This window comes from Arvicola amphibius, chromosome 3 (genome assembly GCF_903992535.2).
Source record: "Arvicola amphibius chromosome 3, mArvAmp1.2, whole genome shotgun sequence".
In the NCBI taxonomy this organism is placed as follows: Eukaryota; Metazoa; Chordata; class Mammalia; order Rodentia; family Cricetidae; genus Arvicola; species Arvicola amphibius.
In genome coordinates, this window is record NC_052049.1 from 146572525 (window position 1) to 146598081 (window position 25557).

Sequence of the window (25557 nt, forward strand, 5' to 3'; positions counted from 1 at the left end):
CAGTGTTTGGAATTTAGGATTAAAATTATATATGCATATTTATGTGTATTTTATATGATGAGATGTTAATGGAGAAGTAAGGGAGGAAAGAGAAGGGGTTATAGGAAATATAAACATATGATTTTTGGAATATCCATGTACATGATGCATTACATTTATTGATTTGTGTATGTTGAACCTTCCCTGCATCTCTGGACTGAAGTCTTCCACCTCTGAAAGCCTGCCTCTGGTGACATACTTTATTCAACAAGGTAATACCTCTTAAACCTTCCACAAAGCACTATCAATTAGGAACCAAATTGTTCCTAATTGAGACTGTGAGGGACATTTAATTCAAACCATCATAGGTAGGATGATAATTTTCATAATATTAATCCTTCCAATCCTTGAGCATGGGATATCTTTGGGGATCTCTCTCCTTTGTTGAGTAGTTGTTTGGAGGCTTCTTTGCTAATCTCCAACTTTCTAGGTTGTGGACCAGCTGAGTGGTGGCTGGTGCTCAGTCTTGGAGCTACCCTGAATTGGTGTGTGAATGTGTTATCAAAAGTAGTCTCATCTTGAGTAGGCTAGGCTAGAAAGCAAACCTTGAGTAGGCTTGCAAGAGTCTCTCTGTCAGTCTTCAGGAGTTTGTATAGGAGACACACTGGGAATTTTAGGTGGTCCTGGAGTTTCAAGTGAGACGCCTTGTGTTGTCATTGCCAGGTAGGTGGCTGATGGGTGACTGATGGGCAGACAGGAGAAATAGATCTGAGTGACCTACTGCTACCTCTGAGTCAGACTCCATGATGTTCCAGTGCTGAAAAAGCTGATGAGATGACTGAAGAATGGGAATGTGGAAAGGGGAATTGCTGGCATAACTCTCCATGTTATGAGCAGAACTGGTCCTTCCTAAGTGCCACCTCTGAGTTCTGGTTCGTTTAAAAGACTCATGATACACCTTGTGTAGTGAGTGGCACACGCCTTTAATCCTAGCGCTTAGGAGGTAGAGGCAGGAAGATTTCTGAGTTCAAGGCCAGCCTGGTTTACATAGTGAGTTCTAAGACAGCCAGGGCTACATGATGAGACCCTGTCTCAACAAATAAACAAACAAGTGTGTGTGTGTGTGTGTGTGTGTGTGTGTGTGTGTGTGTGTGAGAGAGAGAGAGAGAGAGAGAGAGAGAGAGAGAGAGAGAGAGAGAGAGAGAGAGAGAGAGTCATGATACACTGGTTCTCCATGTCAACTAAATACCACAAGGTGACATCACTAAGGAATGCCTAGCAGAGGGAGGTACTGAATCTGACATGTGAGAGCTGAGAAGTTATTGCATAACAGAAGGGATGTCCCTGATGGAGAAAGCCATGGAACTTACAAGGCCCTTGTATAGACATCACTGCTTTGACAAGTCAGTCATCTCTAGAGCTACTACCAGGGCACTTGCTGGATGTGAACCTCTTTCTAAGACATTTTGTTTTCCATTACCTGCAATTGAAAGCATTTTAACTATCACAGACAGATGAGCACAGTCAGTAACTGTCCTTCAGCAGCTTCTGCAAGGGTGACAGGACCAAGGCGGACTGACAGATGAATGGGGAAGAAGGAATGAGTTAGAAACACTGAAGTGGGAACAAAGGCACTGCAACGAGCCCCCAACTTCTGCTCAGCCAGCAACTCGTAGGTTCTTCCAGAGAAACATCGCTGTGTTCAACATGTCTGTGGGTGGAGTTGGGGGATTGATGGCAGGTTCATAATTTAGACTGTGGGAAGTTCCATAGATGGCTTGGAAGAGTCATAGCTGCTGCATCTGTCTTTTGGTGACATTCGGTGACACTCAGCCTTTGATAAAGAATGAAAGTCACACATGTGTAAAGATTCTCTAACTTGTTAAATGTGCTATAAAACAGCAAAGTTTCCAAGACCACCTTTCAGTGACATCTGGTGTGTGATCTCTGAGGCAGTGTTTTCCAAACCTGGCTCAGCCTGGCCCTTTATGGCCCTACACTTAGCTTGGTACTTTGGCCTCTTGCTTCATGGCACCAACCATTCTCTATCTGGGCTTATTGAACTCAAATAACCCCAAGTCCAAATGACATGAGATTTTGAGTTTATGTTCTTCTTATCTTGAACCCAGTGTTTGCTTTGGATTGCCTTTTGACTAATAAACACCTATCAAGACTCAGGTGCTTCTTTGGTGAATTTCTGCCTGGCTGGTCTCTTCCAGAACTTTAAACACTGCCTTGACTCCATGATCTCCTCACTCCCCCCTTATGGGCCCAGGGCTGAAATTCTTGCAGTCTGTGGACTGCAACTCCTCCTGTTCATGCAAATTCTACACACAATGTACCCTAATCACAGCTGCCCTGAGGGAGTTGTGTGCCATGCAGGTCTATAGAATAATAAAGAGACTTTTCTGCTTCTTGCTCCATTCTTTCACCCCTCCTCCCCTGGCTTTGTTAATATAGTAATGTCCACTTACTTCATGGCTCTTTGCCGAATACTAATTTGTTATAACAAAATAGTGATATTATATTAAAGCACCAGTATATTTTTAAAGGTAATTAATTTTCCATTCCTTCCCAACTCTAACAATGCTGTTTCATGTTCCTTTCCATATTTGTGTGCATATATGTCCTTATATTCTTATGATCATTATTATACTAATTGAATATACCAGTTCTTAGTTAAAAGAATTTTAATTAAAAGAGTTTATTAAAATTATTACATTACATTTTTTCTTAAATTTCAGTAACAGCATAGAATTAATGCACAGAACTGATGAAAAAGACAAACTATACACAGGCATACACAAGCACACAGTAGCTACTATCTACATTCACATCTAATATTGAATTCTACAGCCCTAAGAATTCATTGCTACTCATCAAAATGCATGTTGGTATATCTTTCTACCCAGTGCCTGAGATCTTATTAAAGGCTAGTGTGTAGGAAACATGGTGGCAGGGACAGGGATGTCACAATTAACACTCAGTCCCTCACCACTCTGCCTCTGGTTCTCTCTTGCTTTATGACGAGTTACCATCTTCCCATTCTACAGATGGGAAACGGATACCAGCAGATAGCACAGACGCAAACACGAGCAGTCTAAATGCAAAGGCTTAGCTTGTAAACACTACACCCATATAGAGCTGTTCCCTGTCCTAGGGAAAGATTCCCAGCAGGCAGTGACAAGTTCGGTGAATAAGAGGGAGCCAGAAGGGGAAAGGTTGCAGGAGAGAGACCCAACACTCTATATTGTTTTCACACCTCTGCAGGGAGGGCGGGTTGGTGGGCAAAGGTTCTGATGGAGATCTATCTGTCTGGGAAGAAGAGTGGCTAAAGTCAGGAGGGCTAATAAAGAGGGCCAGAGCATTTAGGCTTCTTCACAAACAGATCAAGAGCTGGGATTCACCCTGGAGGCAATAACAGCTCCCTGCAAGATTTTATGGCATAAAGTTACAGAGCCTCCATGACAGGGTTCTGTACGCAGGACCAGGGCAAAACCTGTAGTACAGGTTTTGAAGTGAGGGTTCCTGGTAAAGCAACTAACTAGAGAGCCTGAGGAGAAAGTAGGGAGATGCGTGAGGAGACTGGGGTACTTGGTTCATAGCAAGTTTCCAGCCTAGGATCAGCAGGCATCAAAAGCATGCATGGATCATGTGTCTCTGAGACTGGAAACTTGGTCTTAGACTAAGATGTGGCTCACTGAGGAGGTGCCAGGTAGACACACCCAGGAAGCAGATGGACAGGGTCCAAGTGTTGGTCTGCTGTTTCTCAGAACCTGTTCAGTTGCTGAAGTCACCAGCTCTTGTGGTCTGAGGGAGTTGGATGCTCAACTTTTTTTTCTCACCCAGACAGGGTTTCTCTGTGCAGTCCTTGCTGTCCTGGATCTTGCTCTGTAGACCATGCTAGCCTTGAACTCAAAGATCAGCCTGATTCTGCTTCCTGGGTGCTGGGATCAAAGGTATTTCTCCACCATTACCTGGCTAGCTGTAGGCACTCCCACTTTCTCGCCTCAGAGAGAAGTGGGTGGGGCTGCTGTCACCAGAACAACATGGTTTGTTGACCCTGGGTTTGGCTCCAGCAAACAGAAGTTGATACCCACCTGCCTCTGCCCAGGCACCACAGGAAGCCAAACAGGGCCTATTTCTGTGTTCCTTTCCTATCTCTCCCTCTGAGGGGAACACATCTGATCCAATTGTACCCCCTAACAACTGCCCAGACCTCCCTGCCCCCTCCTCCATTGCTGGTGACCAGAGTCTCGTGGTCTCTCATCCCTGCCATGCTAAGGCCACCTCACTATGACTCCCTGACTTCACTTTCTCCAGTACCTTCTCCACTAGAAACCAGAGTGGGGCATGGTTCTGGATTTGGGACTTAAGGGGACACCGAGACAGCTTGTATGGGTACAAAATTCATTAGTCTTGTCTAAAATATGGTTCCTCCGGAGGTGGAATTCTAAATGTACTTGCTTTTCCTGAAATTCCCCGAGTGTGCTTCCTAAAGAATGCTTCCTATTACCTTGTCCCTCCCTTGATCTCCAGGACAAGCCATTCCCTGTGCCCTCTGGGTCCTCTTCCCTCTTAACCCTGCCTGGCAAGTTCTCCCCAATCCTCAACATTTAATTCCACACTCTGCTGCTCACCAGGGAGTGTGGGTTTGGTCTGTCTGATGACTCTCCAGAAAGCTCCAGAGGTCTCTCCTAGCACCCGAAGGCTGCCTGTCTCCTGTACCTCTCCCGTGGGCCCGCTGTTGGCCATAGTGCTCATCACAAATGAGAGCGCACAGCAGTGTGCACACCTTGAAGACACAAGGGACATGTGGGAGAGCTGGGGACTCCTCACTTCTGCCCACATCCTCTGCCTCTGTGCTCATTCACTCATTTCTACAGAAGTACTCATTCCTGTCACTAAGACACTGAAAGAAGCTTGCTTGGATGCTAGGGGAAAATATCAAGTAAAAGAAAATAAATGTTCTGACACAAACAAGGAAATCTGGGTGCTGCTAGCTCTTCAGGCAGAATACCCATCTAATAACCAGAAGCATTCCCAATGAATACCCACCCTCCAGGACGAGTTAGGATAGACAGGCAGCAACTCCAGAAACCTTAGGAAGCAGTGTTTGTAGCAGAGTGCCCAGTTCAAGACAAAACAAAACAGAACAACAAAATCAACTTTATAAAGAATACTATCACTCACTAGTCTATAACACTTCCTCCAATTGTTTGCATTAGCAGTGATGATATGTTTTTTTTCACAGAGGGCATGAAAACATGCACACTGTATCATTTCTATATTGATTTAGGTTTGGCACCTGTCAGAATTTCATTGATAACTAATGAAATCTGTTGGATTGAAAGACAAATATTGGTATAAACTTGCCATTAAATCACATATGTATACACAGATCCAGAAACGCATGTAGAACTGTACCCATGCATCTTAGCTACTCTTCTACTGCTGTGATAAGACACCGTGACCAAGGCAATGTGAGAATAATGAGTTTGTTGAGGGCTTACAGGTTCAGTGAGTGAGGCCATGATTCTCCTGGTGGGATCAGGGCACTAGACAGGTAGGCGGGAGCAGCAAGCTGAAAGCTTACACTTGATCCACCGAGCACCAAGCAGAGAGAGCTAACTGTGGACGGTGTGGGCTTTGGAAACCTCATACCTCTTCCAACAAGGCCACACCTCCTAATCCTTTCCAGACTGTTCTACAAATCAGGGACCAAATATTCAAGCATATGGGCTTACAGAGGCTGTTCTCATTCAAACCACCACAGAATGGTGGGTTAAACACGCACGAAGTAACCGTACTTCTCACTGTCTTGTAGTGACTTTGCTAATGGTGACATGACAGCTTTCCCGCAGCAGTAACTGCAGGTATGCACAGATGCACAGAGACCCAGAGCATGCTGGGACAGTGTGTTGATGGTCATCCAGGTGAAGTTAAGTGTGAATTGTGAAATTCTTTCTGCCCTTCAGTTCCTGATTAAAACAGGACAAAGGTTGAGACAAATATTCTATTCCACCATATTAGCATTATCATCAGATACAGTAAGCAGGGGATATTGTAACCTGAACTTCAACTTAGCCTTGAGTTTGAGACAATGTGTTAATTATGTAATTTAAGGCTGTTTAACAAACTTTCCCCAAATTCAGTAGATGTAAGTCACATCTTATCATCATAGCTGAGGGTTCCGTGGTTGACTCTGTGACACCATTCATGCTTCTAGCACCGTCCTCCCTCCCGTGTTTCTTCTGTCCTGAGCAATGTGCTTCATTAGGGTTGTTCACAGGAACACGCCTGAGAAGTACTTAGAGGCACAGGAGCTTTAAACCAATGAAAACATTAAAGGATTTAGATCTCCAGGAGAGGGTGGTGGGTTGTGAGCCCCTCCCTGATTTGTCAGCTTTCTACTCTATCGTGAAACTCTGGAATCATGAACTCTACGTAAGTCCACAGGAGTGGCTCTGGGTCCCCACACCGTCGGTGAGAATGGTCACCTTATTAAAGTAGCTTCCACACTCATTTGGAACAGGAGCTGGGGAGCATAGCAGAGCGGAAGCCTGGACTCTCACTAGGTCAGTTCTTTCTCTTATAACCTGTGTAACAAGTTCCATGTGTGTGTCTGCATCAGTGGAAAACAGCTTTCTATGTTCTATTTAGCATGCATTAATTATACAAAACAGCTGATTTTATTATGTAATTTCCATATATATATATATATATATATATATATATATATATATATAAACACTTTATCATATCCACTGCTTAGTACCATTGACTTTACCTGCGTATGTTTCTGGTTCATATGAATTATTTTGTACTGAATGTTGAGTAGCAAACTATTTCTCCTCCCCTGCTTCTCTCTGTCTGTCCTCCCTCCTCTCCTCCATTTCTTCTTCCTCATTTCTTCCTGTTTCTTCTGTCCTGGTCTTCATTCTTCCCTTCCTCTATTCCTTCCTCCTCCTCCTCCAGTGTCAGGGAGCTGAAGGGTGGGGTTTAAGGTATTTACAAGGGGATCTATATGTGTGGGATTTAGGAAGTGAGGCGTAGACCTGGATTGCCCTTTCAGGCAAACCTGAGATCAATAACGTTCTTCTCTTGAATTGTGTTCCAGTCTGACAGAGAACGTGCAGATTCCTCTCACTTGAGAACTTGAATTCTCCCAGACTCTCCCAGGCCTCCCTCCCAAAGCCCTTCCCCAGTTTGGATTTCTACCACATTTGTTTGTGTCCTGTGGATTCTGATTGCTTTGATGATTCTGTTTAAATGGCAGAGTAGCAGATTTCATACTTAGAATTTTTTTACTTTATTACTATCTTATTATTTATTTACAAACAACACAACCTGTTTTTTCATGGTAATTCCAAGAAAGCAAATGAAAATAAAGTATGAATCTTGAACTATTGAACCATGAAATGTCCAAGGAATGTAGACTAACGTTTCATCATATATCAGAGAGAAGGTTGCTTTTTCAGTAATCACAGCTGTGTGTATGAGGAAATGCGTGCGAGACCAGAAAACAGTTTAAAATTCTGTAGGAAGACATGGCAGGAAGAAATGAGTTTGTAGAGGAACGAGGTAAAACCCAAACTCTGACCCTCAGCCGTTATGCGGCCAACCCTATGCTAAGGTTCAAAGCATCCATTGCTAATCTGGAGAAGACCAGCGGACTCTGAGACAGTGTGCAGCTCTAAACCAGGAGGTTAAAGGTTCTGCATATGGGGGGGGGGGATCTGAAAGCCTCAGCATTTCAGAGTCCCTGTGAATCCCCAGTATGGAACTCTCCAGGGCAAAGGAGAGTTCACGGAGAAAACAGAGAAAAGCAAAGAGAAAGACAAAAAGAACAGACCATTATACAGCGCTGTAGGAAACTGTCAGGTGTCCAAGAGAAGCACCTGTGACCCGAGGGCAGGGAGGCCGATGTCTGAGGGGTCAGAATATTGCTGAGGCCTGGTGATGCTGAACTGGTAAGAGGAGCCCACAGCACTGGAGACCTGATGTCTTCTTCTAGCCTTCTTAGCCACTTCAGCCATGGGCACTGACACACAGACACACACACACTCACAAACACACACACACACACACACACACACACACAGAGTCCATTTTAAAATACAGACTCTGAAATTTCCTATCACATCACAAGTTGAAGACACAGCCCATGAGCCATGACGCTGACTTCCAGCCCACTGAGCGGCAGGACCCAGTATGTGGGTCCCCTGTGCAGGAACTGAGCTGCACTCACCAGGGTTTCCTCCTCGTGTGACAGTGTGGACATCTGTCTCTCCTGTAGACTGGAAACAGGGGCAGCTCCTCACCAGCATGTGGTGGTTACATGAAGTTCACACGAGCACCTGCCCGTTATGTGGTGTGCACCAAAGGCAGCGACTCCCTGTGATATGACGTTGATGCATCAGCTACTGCCTTCTGTACTGTAGAACAGGATCCAGTCTAGCAGTGGGGAACAACCTGCAACCAAGAGATGGGCCCTTCTGTGGGGAGAACAAGGGTTTGGCACAGCCTGGGTGAAGCCATCAAAAACTTCTGAACTGAGCAACCCAGGGACCAAAAGGCTGGAGAGGGACTTTGTCTCACCCCCTCCATGATGGCTCTGCTTCCAAAGTTCAACAGGCTCCCAGTCCTTCATCACTATAGGATCCGGGATGCTCTCTCTGTGTTCTCAAAGTGAAGGCATATGACCAGCTGAGATTTGTTTGGTACAATTGCAGGTTGGCGCTCACTGATGGGTGAGAAATTATTCAATAGACTTTCCTGGGCCAAGCAAAAGAAGGCAGACTGCCCTTCCCTAGTGCTGTATTACTGACTGTATCCCAGAGCGCAGTCTCCCAGGGATTGATCTCTTTGCTTTTCCATTCACAGTGAAACCACAGTTGCTGTCATGGCTGGGAAGCCCGTGCTTCACTACTGGAATGCCAGGGGCAGGATGGAGTGCATCAGGTGGCTCCTGGCTGCAGCAGGGGTGGAGGTAGGTTATGCCTTGTTCTGAAACAGGACCTATGACAAGTTTAAAATACATCTCTAAACTGAGAGGCTCCACACCAAGAAATTTGGATACAATTTTACCTTAAATGGTAGTTGTCTTGGTGCCCACAACTCTGCCAAGATAAGATGGCCAGGATTATAAATATGACTCAGTCAACTCCTATATCAAGTATGCCACCTTGATCAACCAGGTCATATGCTACAGAAACCCAATGACTGTGGGAGACAATGGGAACATGCCCAATGTGCTTAGCCACCATTGCGACCCTCAGGGCAGGGCCTAAGCCTGGAATGGTTGAGGAACCCGTAAATAGATCTTGTGATGGAAGAGGCCCCCTTCCCTGTTGCTCCTTGAGCAAAAATGTGAAAACCAACCCCACAAAAAATGATAGTCATCTTCTATTAAGAAGGAAATGGACTGATTTGAACAAATGAAAAATTTACTTTGCTCTGTACCAAAGAACATGCTCATATTAAAAGGTGTTTTTTTTTTTTTTTTTTTTTTTTTTTTGGTTTTTCGAGACAGGGTTTCCCTGTAGTTTCTAGAGCCTGTCCTGGAACTAGCTCTTGTAGACCAGGCTGGCCTCGAACTCAGAGATCCGCCTGCCTCTGCCTCCCGAGTGCTGGGATTAAAGGCATGCGCCACCACCACCCGGCTAAGGTGTTTTCAATAGAAAAAAATTCAAATACTTTTTTGGTTACTTTCTTATTTGAGTTGAATCAAGTTACAAAAAAAGACATATGGAAATAGAAACTTAAATATTGATTATTAGGCAATACTACTTGTTTATTGCAGGTTATGGTATGATATTTTGATATTAGCTGTGACACTTTTCTTTAATAAAGAGTACTTACACTTGGAGATTCATGGTAAAGTGTTGGTAATGGGGACGTTTGACACCTCAAGTCTGACATTAAGGTCAGAGTCACAGAGAGGATGGCCAGAGATGAACCCGGTGGACATTAGCTGGGGGTTATTGGAGCTGGTGATTGACGGGTGGAGGATCTTTGCATCTTGTGTGTAGTTTTACAGCGCAGAACCAGAAATTTCCATGATAAAAATGGCTTCAAGGGGACAGGAGACTGAAGTGATGGCTCAGTGGTCAAAACCCCATGGTGTCCTTGCCGGGGACCCACGCAGGCTGCTCACAACTGCCCGCTACTCTAGCCTCAGAGGGTGCCCACGCCTCTGGTCTGCATGGGCCCTTAACTCCCCCTCACTCTTATAAAATAAAAACTATGAAAAGGGGTAAATTATACAAGAGATGTTCAATAGAGTTAAGTTAAAGATAAACAGGACAAATGGGAGCTCTGACACAGAAGACAGAAACACACTGCCTGCCACAGTCCAGCACACTCAGTAATCGGTTTGTAGAGACTTTCAAAGGCCAGGTGCAGGGCTGGTCGGGAGGGCATAGGTAGGATGTAAAGCAGAGGTGCCATCGTCAGGTGGCCCTACATCTGTGAGCTTTCAGGAAAGTGTGAGAGGGGCCGAAGTGAGCATGGAAGCAACATTCTGAGCTTCAGGGCAGAAAATTCTGGAAGATGTTAGTGCTGCCCTCTGGAGGCGCCACTGGGAAAAACACTTCCCAGCTCACTCCAGAAAAGCTCAGCTATTGGTATTTCCTGAGAGGAAGTTCTGGAAGCTACTGAGATCTTGCCCTCTTCTGACAGGAGCAGAATGGGGAGGTTAAAAGATGAAGTGGTGTCCTGTGAAGGCGGCTTTGGTGTCCTCCCTCAGTGTCATGGCAACGTGTTTACCTCAGCTGTGGAATCCACCTCCATTCCTAAAAGAACAGGGCTTCAGCTGATCCTTTCTGAAAGAAGGAGTGCATAAGAGCCGAGACACGCTAGTGCCAGCCCAGGAGGATTCTTTAAATACATGAATAGTTGGTTGCCAGTGTGTGTACGCCAGCTCTGTGGCTCAGGGGATGTTCTAAGCCACAGGACTGTTGATTCAGATCAGGAGGAGGGGGTGGGTGGTCTGCACAAGCCTTCCTCTTCTGTGTCCATAGTGACTGAGAAGGCAGTGGGCAGAGGCCGCAAGAGACCCTGTCCCAGACCTTTCAGCTCATTGTGCCCACAGGCTGCCACTGACATCATCCCCCTCACACCCACCAAGCCCATCACAGTTCAGCCACCCTCTGTGATGACTGTCACCACTCCCTGCACCTATCTGAGTGCTGTGCATGTTGTTGACGTCATTACATTGTCTGTCAGTCCAATCTGTGGGGTTATGGGATGGTCAGCAAACTGTCTCACCATGCAGGGGAGGAGCTGATTTTCAACCTTCCATGACTAAAAAATTTCTTTAAACTGTGAAAGGAACAAAGTGGTTTAAATTACTCTAGATGGTTGGAGAGATGGCTGGTGGCTAAAGATTAAGCCACATGGGTTTTGATCCCAGAAACCCATATAAAAGTCCAGAGTAGACCGTCATTGAATATGTGCACCCTCACCCAAAAACATGTAATTTTCATAAACAAAATAAATATTTTAGAAACAGAACAACAGCCCTGCATGTAAGCAACTTGCTGTGGGGCTAGAGTAATGGCTTGGCTTCTAAAGTCCTTATTGCACATGCAGACAACCTTCTATTTCTTCCAACTCCCATACATGAGAGTTAATAACTGCCTGTCACTCCATCTTTAATGGAATCTCTAACCTCTGGCCTCTATGAACTCTGACCTCTGAGATGGATGTATTCCGATGTGCAAGACCACACACACACACACACACACACACACACACAGCACACCACAGATACTCACACTTAAAATTAACCATACTAAATCTTAAAGAAAAATGGAAAATCCAGGTGTTCACGGGGACCGTGTAATGGCCACGATGAAGACATAGAAACTTCTATTCTATATTCACTAGCGTTGGCTTTCTTGAGAGCCCAAAACCTCCACAGCCAATCTCTCCATGCTGGTCTTCTAGTGAGATCACTCTCTTCTTAGGACCAAAGCATGAACATGGTGGGTCAGGGTGGAGGAACACTACAGTAATGAGCAGCGTGTACTGATCGACACCTTTGCTTGATGGATTTAATCTGAATTTCCATATGGTCACTATCAGATCCTTCATATCTTCTGCAAGTCTAACCTTCAGCAGACGTACTACCACACAGGGAGCTCTCAAGTTCAAAAGTCTACAGTGATACAGAATGACCTATTGAGAATGCTTTACTTTTTCTGCTTTCAGTTTGAAGAGAAGTTTATAGAAACCCCAGCAGACATGGAAAAGTTAATCAAAGGTAACATCAAGTGTCTGTATGTCCTCTATATGGTGCCTACTCAAGGGTTTACCAGAAGGTGATGTTGGCGGGTGATGGGTGGGAACAGTCAGGAACGGCAGAGAGATGTGATGGAGTTGGTGGGGCTCCTGAAGGGTCTGAAAATGGAGACAATGATAAAAATGGGGTACAGATTTCTACAGGAATTTGTCTGGGGACTTGGGAATAAATGTTTTCTCACTCTTTCTGCATCACAGTGAGCAATTTCATTCACACTCCCTCTCACTGAGTTATACAGGCAGGGTTTCACCCACAAAGTCCAATAACCACACAAGTACATGGCCATTGATTAAATCACAGGAGGAAAAACAGCTGGGATGATTTTCTTGAGCGTTTTCATCATAGCTACTGATGAGTCACTATCACCCCACAAGAACAGGCCGGGGGAACTCATGGTGGCTCACTGCATAAGAAAATGTCACACATCACCTTAATGTCATGAACATGATGAGATTGTCAAGCATACTAGCTCTGTTTTCATGGAGGTCTTCTGCTGTCCCTCCTCCTCTTCCAAATGCACACAGGGACATGACCTGACATGAAAACATGCACTAGAAATATAATATGTGTCTGGATAGGAAATAAAGATGGATGTGAGACACTCAAAAGTCAAAGGAAGATGGGTGAGGAAACAGAAACTTAAAGTAAAAGGGTTCAGCTTAAAGGGTTCAGCTTGAAAGACTGAGAGGCAATCAGTTATCTTTCCTTTTCGTATTCAGACACTTCAATACAAATTTTCTGCTCCTGAGAAGTGAGACTTGGACACCTCACAGACCTTTTCCTTTCTTCTTTCACAGATGGGAGTTTGATGTTTCAGCAAGTGCCCATGGTGGAGATTGACGGGATGAAGCTGGTACAGACCAGAGCCATTCTCAACTACATTGCCACCAAATACGACCTCTATGGGAAGGACGCGAAGGAGAGAGCCCTGTATGGTCTATTTCCTGTTGTTACTCCAAAGGGAAAGAAAGAAAATTTGGGTCTCTCCATTATTGAGCAAGAGGGTGGCAGTGTTTATTTCTAGAGCAGGCTGGTTATACCACTTCGGCCAAGGATGGAAGAATCCATGGAGGAGAGGGAAGAGCAATGGGGTGGATGCAGGGGAGTGTGGCTACAGCTGAGGATGATGATGTCACCACAGCACAGGGACAGAATCGCAAACACGGTGGCCAAGGGTCTGAGCATGGGGAAGCCATGACTCCAGGTGCTCAAGGCTTCAGTGCTGGACCTCAGCCAACAGCTTAGGGCAAAGGACACAGGGTTTGAGGCTGGAGGAGGAGTCCTAGGGAAGGTAGGGTGAGGAGCTCCCTCCCACGTCCCAGGAGTAGGAACAGTGCAGAGCAAGCATCAGGATTCCCAGCCAGTTGTGTGGACTGCTCAACTCAATGAGGCTTAGGGTTCCAAAGACCAAGATTACCTGAAGCATATAATTCAGGACTAAAGCAGTTCTATGGTCTGTACCACACATGCTGGGACCCACTCTGCTTGACAAAATCCTTCACTCATGAACCACTGTGTAGGAGTATTGCAGTTGATCAAAAGTCAAACATGATTCTAGCCAGGAATCCCAGTGCAAAATATATTTGTCAATGGGAAATAGAAACTGGGCTGTAACAGTATTTGTATAGAAATACTCCTAGCAGTATTATTTATAATTTTCTCATGGTAGAATCAGACATGATATTCAATAAAAGATGAAAGAGGAGCACAGCGTATGATTTTAGCCATGAACATACATGAAGGGGTGAGGGAAGCAAAGCAAAGGTAAAGAGTAAATATTGTATGATGTTCAGTGAGCGGACTCAAGGGCACATGTTCCTGGCTCTGGTCATATGAAATGTTCCCGATCTCCCCCTGGATAAGGAGGAAGCAGATCAGTCCTCCTGCAGCAGCTGCCACAGTGGGGCCGGATTGGGATCCAAAGGGAGTGAGGATCAGACTCTGCTAACATCGGAGGGTGTCCGCAGTCTTAGAATGAAAGAGATGCATTGGAACACAGAATACTACCTTTGGGGGGCCAAAACTGGAAGTGTGTGGAAGTATGACAGTGAAACTCTCCCAAAAGCACCTTGTGAAATACAGTTTAGAACAAGGGATGTATGTGTCTGAGTGTGCTGTGGTTGAAATGAGTGAAGAAATAGGCATGTCTTAACAAATGTTTGCAAAGCCAGAATGCACCTGCAGTGTGAGCTGTTATGACAAACAAGTGGAGAACATCTAACACTGACCTAGATGCTCCTGAGCAGAATGCGAGATGTACAGAGACGCATCTGGGGCCCAGCCAGAACTCTGTTTGGAACTTAACTGGGAGATAGCTTGTTAGCTCTGAGAATCTCTGCTTAGTCATTGAGAACAAATCATGTCAGACAGAGAGAGAGAGACAGAAAGAAAGAGAGAGACAGAGAGACAGAGAGACAGAGAGAGGGGGGGGCTGAGTGCCTTCTGTAGAGTGAGTTTGATGATTATCTTCTGGAATGCCATCAAGTATATCACAATTGCATCTCTAGATGGGTCAGTGATGCTCTTTGTCCTTAGGTTGGGCCATGTGTGGGTTTGAAAAATTCTAAAAGTGTATCAAAACTGTACCATAGGGAAAGTTAATATATCTATTAAACAGAAAAGATAATGACCGATTAAAGGAGAGTAACTTTGCAACTAGTTTCTGTGTAAATTTCTCAGAGTTTTAGATTAAAATATCAAATAGTGAATCCCTGAAAACTATTGACCATAGGGATAATTCTGTCTTTCAGGATAGACATGTATACAGAGGGGATTGTAGATCTGACTGAAACGATCACACAATTGGTCATGTGTCCTCCAGACCAAAGAGAAGCCAAGATCTCCTTGGTAAAAGACAAGACCAAAAACCGGTACTTGCCTGCCTTTGAAAATGTAAGTAGGCTGTTTGAAGTCTGGGGACACTGAGTTTCCAGGACAAGAGAAAGGCAGAGGTTGGGAGGGACAGGGTGCTGCCGCACTGACCTTCCATGAGCCTCTCCTGCAGCTCCCTGCCCACAGGACGCTGTATCAAAATGGCCTGTGAAGGAGCACCGCATGGTCACGCCAACCTAGTGGTCCACATTCAACAGGGTTCAAGGTCATAACCAGACCTGATCTGTGGAAGGCTGAGCCACACCAGAGATGGACCTAAATCCTGCAGACACACCGGGCTTCAATTCCAGGGCAAACTGCAGAAAAACACAGATGGGAAAATATTCTGTCACATCACACAGGGAGACCAGAGAGCACTGGCTGTCAGGAGAAGAGGAGAGAGCTTCAAAGATGGAGGAGAAGAACCTGACCTAGGACAGTGATGCGGGGGAGAGGAGGAGGCTGATGAAGAGATGTAAAGGAACACTGGCCTGCAGGAGTTAGGGTCACAGATGGCAGGCTTGGGAGCAGAGCCATGCACATCCACACATGAAGGGGTGTCAGTGTACACATAGTCTCTCTTAGTCGTGACTTCTCTTTGGAGGTAGATCACGAACACTTCAGAGTGCGCTGATCTGTTGAGTAAAAGCTAAGAACAAAGCTCTGATCCTAGAGGATAAGGGATCCTACACATTCCTCAGAGACGCGACTTTGACCCCATTTATAATTCACTCACGGCTGCCTCTGCTCTGTGGAAGCAGTGAGGGATTTAGGAGCCACAGGTCCCCACACAGCCCGCTGGAGACAAGACTGTGTCTCACCTCACAGGACACAATGCCCAGCCAACACAGCTTGAATCATCTCTGGTGTGTGATTCATGAACTTCAAGCACACAGTGAGTTCTTTACTGAGAACATTTGATGCTTCCTTTTGTAGTTTTAGGTTTTCTTCTTTCCTTTTTCTTCTTTTTCTTTACTACAGGATTTCTGCATTATATAGTTCTGCCTCTCTGAACTCTCTCTGTGGACTGGCCTCAAGCTCCCAGAGATCCACCTACCTCAGCATCTTGAGTGCTTGAATTAAATGTGTGGCTTTGTTTCTGAATGTGATCATTATATTTTTTCTCTGTAGACATACACAGTGTGATAAGGTGACCACAAAACATTTTGATTCTTCTCTACTTGTAGCTCATGATGCAGCAAGAGCTTGTTCTTTAGGTTATCAGTGATTTTCATATTGCTGGGATAGTTAAGTAAATGTCATAAACTGTAACAGAGACAGTGCTATTATTAAATCTTCTTACAAATGTTGAAATAAATGTTAAATAAATAGCCAAAATAAGATAAGAAGATTAGCACCATATGGTTCTGGCATGCTCGTCTGCCCAACATTCATGTGCTATCTGTACAAAGTTACTGAGACTCTGACTCAGTTCCCCCTGTACAATTCGGTCCTGTCAGTCATGACACAGTGAAGGTTGGGAGTCAGAGCCGATGCTGTACAGGGAGGATGTATTGTAGCTCAGCCAGGTGTAGTTCAGATTCCAGAGAACCGAGGAGAGCAGACACAGGAGAGGACAGACACAGGGTGTTCTCTAGAGACTGATGTTCCCTGCATATGAGGCCTCTGCCCACGGGACTGAACAGACAGGACAGGGAGAGGAACGTCCTGAACTCCCGGTGCTCTGTCATTTCAAACTAAGGGGAGGAGCCATGATGTGCAAGGGGCTAAGCCCTTATCCCATGTGGAAAATGTACATAGGGTGGCGGTGCGAAGGCCATGGAATGTGCAATGACAGAGAAAGGTCACCTGAGCTTTAGAGAGGAGGTCGCGTGCCTGACTTCTCATGCTGCCTCTTGTATCACAGGTCTGTGTCTGCAGTTGTATACCTGCCAGGAAGAGTCATAGACTCTATTGGGAGACTTGGAAAGGGTAGTGGCCCCAGCTCAACCCTATATGTTCCTAATCTGTCTCCCTTAATTTGGCAGGTCTTGAAGAGCCACGGACAAGACTACCTTGTTGGGAACAGGCTGACCAGGGTGGACATTCACCTGCTGGAAGTTCTCCTCTATGTTGAAGAGCTTGACTCCAGCCTTCTGGACCCTTTCCCCCTGCTGAAGGTGAGACCACCTCAGTGAGGCAGCCGCACACTCATGGCTGTGAGAATATATAATATAATATAATATAATATAATATAATATAATAATATAATATAATATGCCTCTGGGCTGCTGAGGGCCCACCATTCAGCCTCCAAACAGAGCTACTGGACACTGGTCAGGCATGAAAATAATCTTTTTGTGAATGGAGATTTGAGGCTAGTATCCCAAGAATATATTTTTGCTTTGTTAAAGACAGGACCTCACAGCTCTCTGCTTGGACCCCTGTTCCTTGCAGGCTGCTTCTGGCCTTCATCTTCCATCTCATGTGGCCTGTCTCTGCACACGCAGTGTCTGAGCTGGTCTCTGTCATGCTGCCCCCCTTCCTCAGTTCTGGCTTCTCAGCACTGTGCTTCCCTCTCCACGGTCTATCCATGCTGTTCCCCCCTTCCCCCCCCAAGTGACCCCATCCTTATCTCCAGTGTGAAAACTGACTGTGAGTTATTCCTGGTCAGACTTTGATATTTTCTGCCCCCAGTTCCTACTCAGTTTTCCATGTCTTCACTTATCTCTGGTTCTCTGCTTTCACACCTGAGAGACACCGTGCTCTGTGCTCTGTGCTCTGCACCACACTCTGCACAGGCTGTGTCCAGGGGCCTGAGGAGAAGGCAACTGGGTGTCAAAGGAGGTCTTAAGGAAATTGTGCTGAGCTATGGTTTCTAGCTCATGGATTTGTCGTTCTTCTCACGTTTACTCTGGACCTGTTGCAAGGATGCAGTTGGTCGTGTTCTGTGGGCTCATGTGTTTTGACTGTGTACTTGAGCAGTTCTGACTCTCAAGGTTGTGTTTTCTGGATTACAGGCTCTGAAGAGCAGAATCAGCAGCCTGCCCAATGTGAAGAAGTTCCTGCAGCCTGGCAGCCAGAGAAAGCCTCCCATTAATGCAAAACAAATTGAAGAGGCCAGGAAGATTTTTAACATTAAGTAAAGGTGCATTGTTAGAGTCCACAGACGCTGGTCATTGATGTTATTAAATAATAAAGAGCAATTGTTCATCCTAGTTCTTGTGATTTAATAATTATCAACAAATGGTATGTGCATCTCATGTCTTCAACCTGTTGAGCTGGGATTGCAGATATAACTAAGGAAGAAGAAGGCAAACAATAATCCCTTCAAATCAAAGCAAAGCTTGTAAAAATGAGGAAAAACTAAAGAAGAAGAACACTAACAAAAGGAAAGAAGTGACTAACAACATTGTAGAATTACTCAAAATGTTTAAAAGTAAAATTAATCTACAAAAGAAAGAAATTAAAAGAAAAATGGAAAAAATAAAGAAGAAATATTTAAGGTCCAAAAATAAAAAAGAAAGAAAGAAAGAAAGAAAGAAAGAAAGAAAGAAAGAAAGGAAGAAAGAAAAGCTAGGATAAGAAAGACTGCAAGTTGAGGGGCAGGAATTGGGTAACTAGTAAAAGGACTTTTTTAAAGAAGAAAAAACTAACATAGAAAACAATTTAAAAATTTAAACTAGTGAGGGAGAACTTGGAGAGCTGGCTGAGAGGTGACAGGCACAGCTGCTCTTGCAGAGGACGCAGGTTAGGGCCCAGCATCTACAGGACATCTCACTACCATCTGTCACTCCAGCTCCAGAGACCCCGATGTCCTCCTCTGGCCTCTGTGCTCAAAACACCTGTGATACACATACATACCTGTAGGCAAAACACATCAATACACAAAATAAAAATTTAAGTTATTTTAATGGTAAAAGCAAAAGAACAGGAAAACACACATTCCAGCAAAATAACAATAACAGAAAATTTTCTTGAAAAAGCTTTGTCTTTCGTCAAGTGGAGTGGTACAGGCCTTTAATCCCAGCCCTTATGAGGCAGAACTACATGGACCTCTGTGAGTTCGTGGCCAGCCTGGTCTAAATGATGAGTTCCAGGACAGCCAGAGCTACAGAATAGTGATGCCCTCTCTGAAAAAGTGCAGAAGAATATTCTGTCCTTGCCCCCACTGGAACCCCTGACTTTACCCTTTCCATGCAATATCAAACCTCCATGCCCAGTTCTGTCCTGAACATTTTCTGTTGCCGTCTAGCCTGGTGTATCCTTCTAATCCTACTTTCTGCATACCTCCCCTTCCTCAGATCTAGCCTGGGCTCCACACCATTGCCCTGGTGTATTCTGGTGAGCTCCACTCCCACTGCCATCAACCTCCAGCTTGGGCCAGCATGCACATCTGCACACACGTCAGACCCTCCCCAGCTGTGGGAGGCACAGAGGCCCTTGTGCTCACAGAGAAGCACTAGGAACCAGGAATGCCAAACACACAGGCTTGTCCCTTCAAAGAAAGGAATGTATTACCTATTTCCCACTCAGGAGGCTGGGAATATATGTGGTTAACATCCTGGTGACCTTTGAACTATGTATTGAAGATCACAACAGATCCTCCACCAGACCCTTATCATGAGCTTGTCAATCTATAGAACCCATGTTTAGGGAAGATGTCACTTGTACTTCACAAAGAGTCTTGGTGTAGTTTTGTCTTATGCTTTAGTGTGCCCCGGGGATTAAGTTTATCACCAGGAAATTTTTCACCAAATTGTGCTGTGCTTACGTATGCCCAAAATAAACTACTCAGGGTTAGACTCCTTTCTTCCCTCCTGTAGGTTCTTACTCTGCTGGCTGTGGTGGTTGTAGAGGCCCTCGCACCCAAACTCCTACTATCCCCTGATCCATCCCTCCCACACCATATCCAATGTCTGGTCTGAGCCATTCCCACACATTCTGTGTTTTGTGCCAGCCTGCCATGTCCACATCAGATACAGAACCAACAAAAGAATTCTACACACCCAATTCCCATGGAAAACAATACAAACAATATAAAAGATGAAGGCAGTATCTTCCCCATGCAAACCCACCAGTCCTATAAAATGTTCTCCAGTGAAAATCAACCCCAAATCACAGACATTCTTAATACAGAAATTACAGTTCACCACAGAATTGGTGTAAGAGAAGAAATAACTCAATAAATTTAAAGAGAATAAATGCTTGAGCAATGCCCAAGAAAACACAATCATAAGACTGATGGAAATAATGAAGACAACCCAGGATTTAAAAAAAATGGATTCAATAAAGAGATAGGAATATTGAAGAGAGCTCAAGCTGAAATGAAGGCAGAATTGAAAATCTTAATGTTCCAATTGGAAAACTCAGGGGAAAGTCTTACACACAGAATGGGTCAAGTAGAAGAAACTTTATTGTAGGTGGAACGAATTAGGTCACTACGATAAATAACCAGGCTAGCTCATAAATAACAGCTGCATTGCCAGCTGTTTGTAGAGCAGTGGAGCAGATTCTACAGCTGAGGAGAAATTAGCAGTGCACAGCAGGATACAAAGGGGCCAGCGCTGGACACTGGGATGATGTGCAGACTCAGGCAGTGACGTGCATCTCTGAAGCCACCGAGATCAGCATGCAATGATTAATAGCCCGAGACCTATGGACCAATGTTTATAACTAAAATCGCAAGTGAACTTGTGGGTCTGTGAGTGAAGTCAGTGACAGATGCCCTTGCTTGTGGACAAGATCCCTGAGTCTGAACTTGGCATGAAGTAACTGTAATTCTCATTGTCTTGTAGTGACTTTGCTAATGGTGACATGACAGCTTTCCCGCAGCAGTAACTGCAGGATGCACAGATGCACAGAGACCCAGAGCATGCTGGGACAGTGTGTTGATGGTCATCCAGGTGAAGTTAAGTGTGAATTGTGAAATTCCTTTCTGCCCTTCAGTTCCTGATTAAAACAGGACAAAGGTTGAGACAAATATTCTATTACAGGATATTAGCATTATCATCAGATACAGCAAGCTGTGATCTTGTAACATGACCTCCAACTTAGCCTTGAATTTGAGGCAATGTGTTAATTATGTAATTTAAGGCTACTTCACAAACTTTCCCCCAAATTCAGTAGATATAAGTCACATCTTATCATAGCTGAGGGTTTCGTGGTTGACTCTGTGACACCATTCATGCTTCTAGCACCGTCCTCCCTCCTGTGTTTCTTCTGTCCCTTTTCTGTTTCTTCTGAGCAATGTGCTTCATTAGGGTTGTTCACAGGAACACGCATGAGAAGTTACTTAGAGGCACAGGAGCTTTAAACCAATGAAAACATTGAAGGATTCAGATGTCCATTAGAGTGTAGGGCCCATGGGTCTACCCCAGCTCCTGGTGTTCATCTTGAGGACAGTTTCTGGCCAGGCATCTAAAACATCCAGTTTGTCCCAGTGCTCCCTCTGCCCAGCATGGTAATTAGCTATAGGGCATTGTTGACTCCACCTTGGGCGTGGTAATATCCCACCTGCCTGGAGGGTATTCTATTGTTTAGCAGCTAGGTATTTAAGGTTTTTCCTAATTTTTAATAAATGGCATTTGGCTGATCTCCTTTCAAATGACCTAGGTCTCTTGTGTGTTCTTTCAATATCCGGCTCGCTTATGTTACAGTGTCATGCAAACTGTAACTAGAAAGTAGGCACTCTAGGGTGGTGGCTTGTGTGCCCCTCCCTGATTTGTCAACTTCCCAGTGTATCGTGAAAATCTGGAATCTTGAACTCTACGTGAGTCCACAGGAGTGGCTCTGGGGCCCCACCCCGTTGGTGAGAATGGTTACCTTATTAAAGTAGCTTCCACACTCATGTGGAGCAGGAGCTGGGGAGCTGAGCAGAGCAGAAGTCTGGACTCTCACTAGGTCAGTTCTCTCTCTTATAACCTGTGTAACAAGTTCCATGTCTGCATCTGTGAAAATAGCTTTTCAATGTTTTATTTAGCAAGCATTAATTGTACAAAGGAGCTGGTGTTATTATGTAATTTCCATGTGTGTGTGTGTATATATATATATATATATATACACACACACACACACACACACACACACACACACACACTTTATTATATTCACTGCTCAGTACCATTGACTTTACCTGCGTATGTTTCTGGTTCATATGAATTATTTTGTACTGAATGTTGAGTAGCAAGCTCTCTCTCCTCCCCTGCTTCTCTTTGTCTCTCCTTCCTCCCCTCCTCCATTCCTTCTTCTTCATTTCTCCCTGTTTCCTCTGTCCTGGTCTTCACTCTTTCCTTCTTCTGTTCCTTCCTCCTCTTCCTCCTCCTTCTCCCTCTCCTCATCTCCCTCTCTCCCTTCCTCCTCCTCCAGTGTCTGGGAGGTGAAGGGTGGGGTTTAAGGTATTTGCAAGAGAATCTATATGCCTGGGATTAAGGACAGTGAGGAGTAGACCTGGATTGCCCTTTCAGGCAAACCTGAGATCAATAACGTTCTTCTCTTGAATTGTGTTCCAGTGTGACAGAGAACGTGCAGATTCCTCTCACTTGAGAACTTGAATTCTCCCAGACTCTCCCAGGCCTCCCTCCCAAAGCCCTTCCCCAGTTTGGATTTCTACCACATTTGTTTGTGTCCTGTGGATTCTGATTGCTTTGATGATTCTGTTTAAATGGCAGAGTAGCAGGTTATTTCATACTTAGAATTTTTTTACTTTATTACTATCTTATTATTTATTTACAAACAACACAACCTGTTTTTACATGGTAATCCCAAGAAAGCAAATGAAAATAAAGTATGAATCTTTGTAACACCCGATTCTGTGTTACCCCCTCGGTACAGTTCGCGCGCCACTGTACCTTACGCGAGTCGGACAAGGGCCTGGAGATTGAAAGAACACACAAAGAGACCTGGGTCATTCGAAAGGAGATCAGCCGAATGCCGTTTATTTAGCCTTGGGGAAAATCTTAAATACCCCACTCCTGCCCAAGGAATTCCACCCAGGCAGGTGGGAAATTACCATATCTAACTGCTGCACAAGGACTTCCACCTAGGCAGGTGGGAAATTACCATACCAACAATAGAGTCAACAATGCCCTACAACAAATCACCAGGCAGGGCAGAGGGAGCACAGGAACAAACAGGATGCTTAGTCATCTGACCAGAAACCGTCCTCAAGGTGAGCCCCAGGAACAAGGGCAGACCCGGGCCCTACAAATCTTGAACTATTGAATCATGAAATGTCCAAGGAATGTAGACTAACCTTTCATCATATATCAGAGAGAAGGTTGCTTTTTCAGTAATCACAGCTGTGTGTATGAGGAAATGAGTGCGAGATCAGAAAACAGTTTAAAATTCTGTAGGAAGACATGGCAGGAAGAAATGAGTTTGTAGAGGAACGAGGTAAAACCCAAACTCTGACCCTCAGCTGTTATGCGGCCAACCCTATGCTAAGGTTCAAAGCATCCATCACTAATCTGGAGAAGACCAGCGGACACTGAGACAGTGTGCAGCTCTAAACCAAGAGGTTAAAGGTTCTGCATATGGGGAGGGATCTGAAAGCCTCAGCATTTCAGAGTCCCTGTGAATCCCCAGTATTGAACCCTCCAGGGCAAAGGAGAGTTCATATGACTGTATGGACATCTATCTCTCCTAGAAACTGGAAACAGGGGCAGCCCCTCACCAGCAAACCCTGTGGTGGTTACACGAAGTTCACATGAGCACCTGCCCGTTATGTGGTGTGCACCAAAGGCAGTGACTCCCTGTGATATGACGTTGATGCATCAGCTACCGCCTTCTGTACTGTAGAACAGGATCCAGTCTAGCAGTGGGGAACAGACCTGCAACCAAGAGATGGGCCCTTCTCCTGTGGGGAGAACAAGGGTTTGGCACAGCCTGGGTGAAGCCATCAAAAGCTTCTGAAGTGAACAACCCAGGGACCAAAAGGCTGGAGAGGGACTTTGTCTCACCCCCTCCACGATGGCTCTGCTTCCAAAGTTCAACAGGCTCCCAGTCCTTCATCACTATAGGATCCGGAATGCTTTCTCTGTGTTCTCAAAGTGAAGGCATATGACCAGCTGAGATTTGTTTGGTACAATTGCAGGTTGGTGCTCACTGATGAATGAGAAATTATTCAATAGACCTTCCTGGGCCAAGCAAAAGAAGGCAGACTGCCCTTCCCTAGTGCTGTATTACTAACCGTATCCCAGAGCGCAGTCTCCCAGGGATTGATCTCTTTGCTTTTCCATTCACAGTGAAACCACAGTTGCAGCCATGGCTGGGAAGCCCGTGCTTCACTACTGGAATGCCAGGGGCAGGATGGAGTGCATCAGGTGGCTCCTGGCTGCAGCAGGAGTGGAGGTAGGTTGTGCCTTGTTCTGAAACAGGACCTATGACAAGTTTTAAATACTTCTCTAAGATGAGAGGCTCCACACCAGGAAATCTGGACACAATTTTACCCTAAATGGTAGTTGTCTTGGTGCCCATGACTCTGCCAAGTCCAAGGTGGTTGGGACTATAATTATGCCTCAGTCAACCCTTATACCAAGTATACCACCTTGATCAACCAGGCCATACACTACAGAAACCCCATCCCTGTGGGAGACAATGGGAACATGCCCAATGTGCTTAGCCACCATCAGGACCTCAGGGCAGGGCTAAGCCTAGAATGATTGAAGAAACCGTAAATAGATCTCCTGATGGAAGAGGCCCCCTTTCCTGTTGCTCCCTCAGTAAAAATGTGAAAACCAACCCCACAAAAAATTATAGTCATCTTGTATTAAGAAGGAAATGGACTGTAACCCCGCCGGCAAGGTCAGCTATTCAGGGTCCTCTGAAGGGGCACTAACCTGCAAGACATGGGCTGAAGAAGAGGAAGGAGACCAAGCAAGATTCTATTGTCAAGGTCTCCATTTATTGGGGTGAAAGTTACAGCTTATATACCCTTGAATGGGGTGGAGGTAGGGGTAGGCAGGAACTCTGCCGGGGTAACTGAAGGTCATCAGCCAGCACCTGGTGTAAGCTGAAGCATGTGATTAATTAACATTGGAGTAAGGGGTGGGTTCCGTTAACAGATGTGATCCATTAGCATTGGAGTAAGGGGTGGGTTCCGTTAATGGATAGCTCTCAAGATAGTGGGATGAGGGGTGGGTTCTCTGTAAACATCCTTAGGACAATGACCTCTGCTATCCCTGTAAGGACGATGGTCCCTGACAAATCTATCCTTAGGAAAATGGTCCCTGACAGGACTGATTTGAACAAATGAAAAATTTACTTTGCTCTATATCAAAGAACACACTCATATTAAAAGATGTTTTCAATAGAAAAAATATTCAAATACTTATTCGGTTACTTTCTTATTTAAGTTGAATCAAATTACAAAAAAGACATATAAAAATGGAAACTTGAATATTGATTATTAGGCAATATTAATTGCTTATTGCAGGTCATGGCATGATATTTTGATTTAG

General features: G+C 44.9%; 1 protein-coding gene across 3 annotated transcripts in view; it reads left to right on the plus strand.

The window, feature by feature from the left end:
* The first annotated feature begins 6527 nt into the window (after window positions 1–6527).
* The window catches only part of LOC119809018 (glutathione S-transferase A2-like), a 118657-nt gene continuing 99627 nt past the window's right edge, over window positions 6528–25557 (plus strand). For 2 of the 3 annotated variants that reach the window (XM_038321665.2, XM_038321667.1), the window contains exon 1: window positions 24350–24448. In XM_038321665.2, the coding sequence (XP_038177593.1) occupies window positions 24362–24448 (87 nt within the window). In that variant the 5' untranslated portion in view covers window positions 24350–24361. Of the gene's footprint in view, window positions 6558–8865; window positions 8972–12195; window positions 12248–24349; window positions 24449–25557 lie in introns of those variants that run through there. The other variant, XM_038321663.2, reaches the window with a different exon arrangement.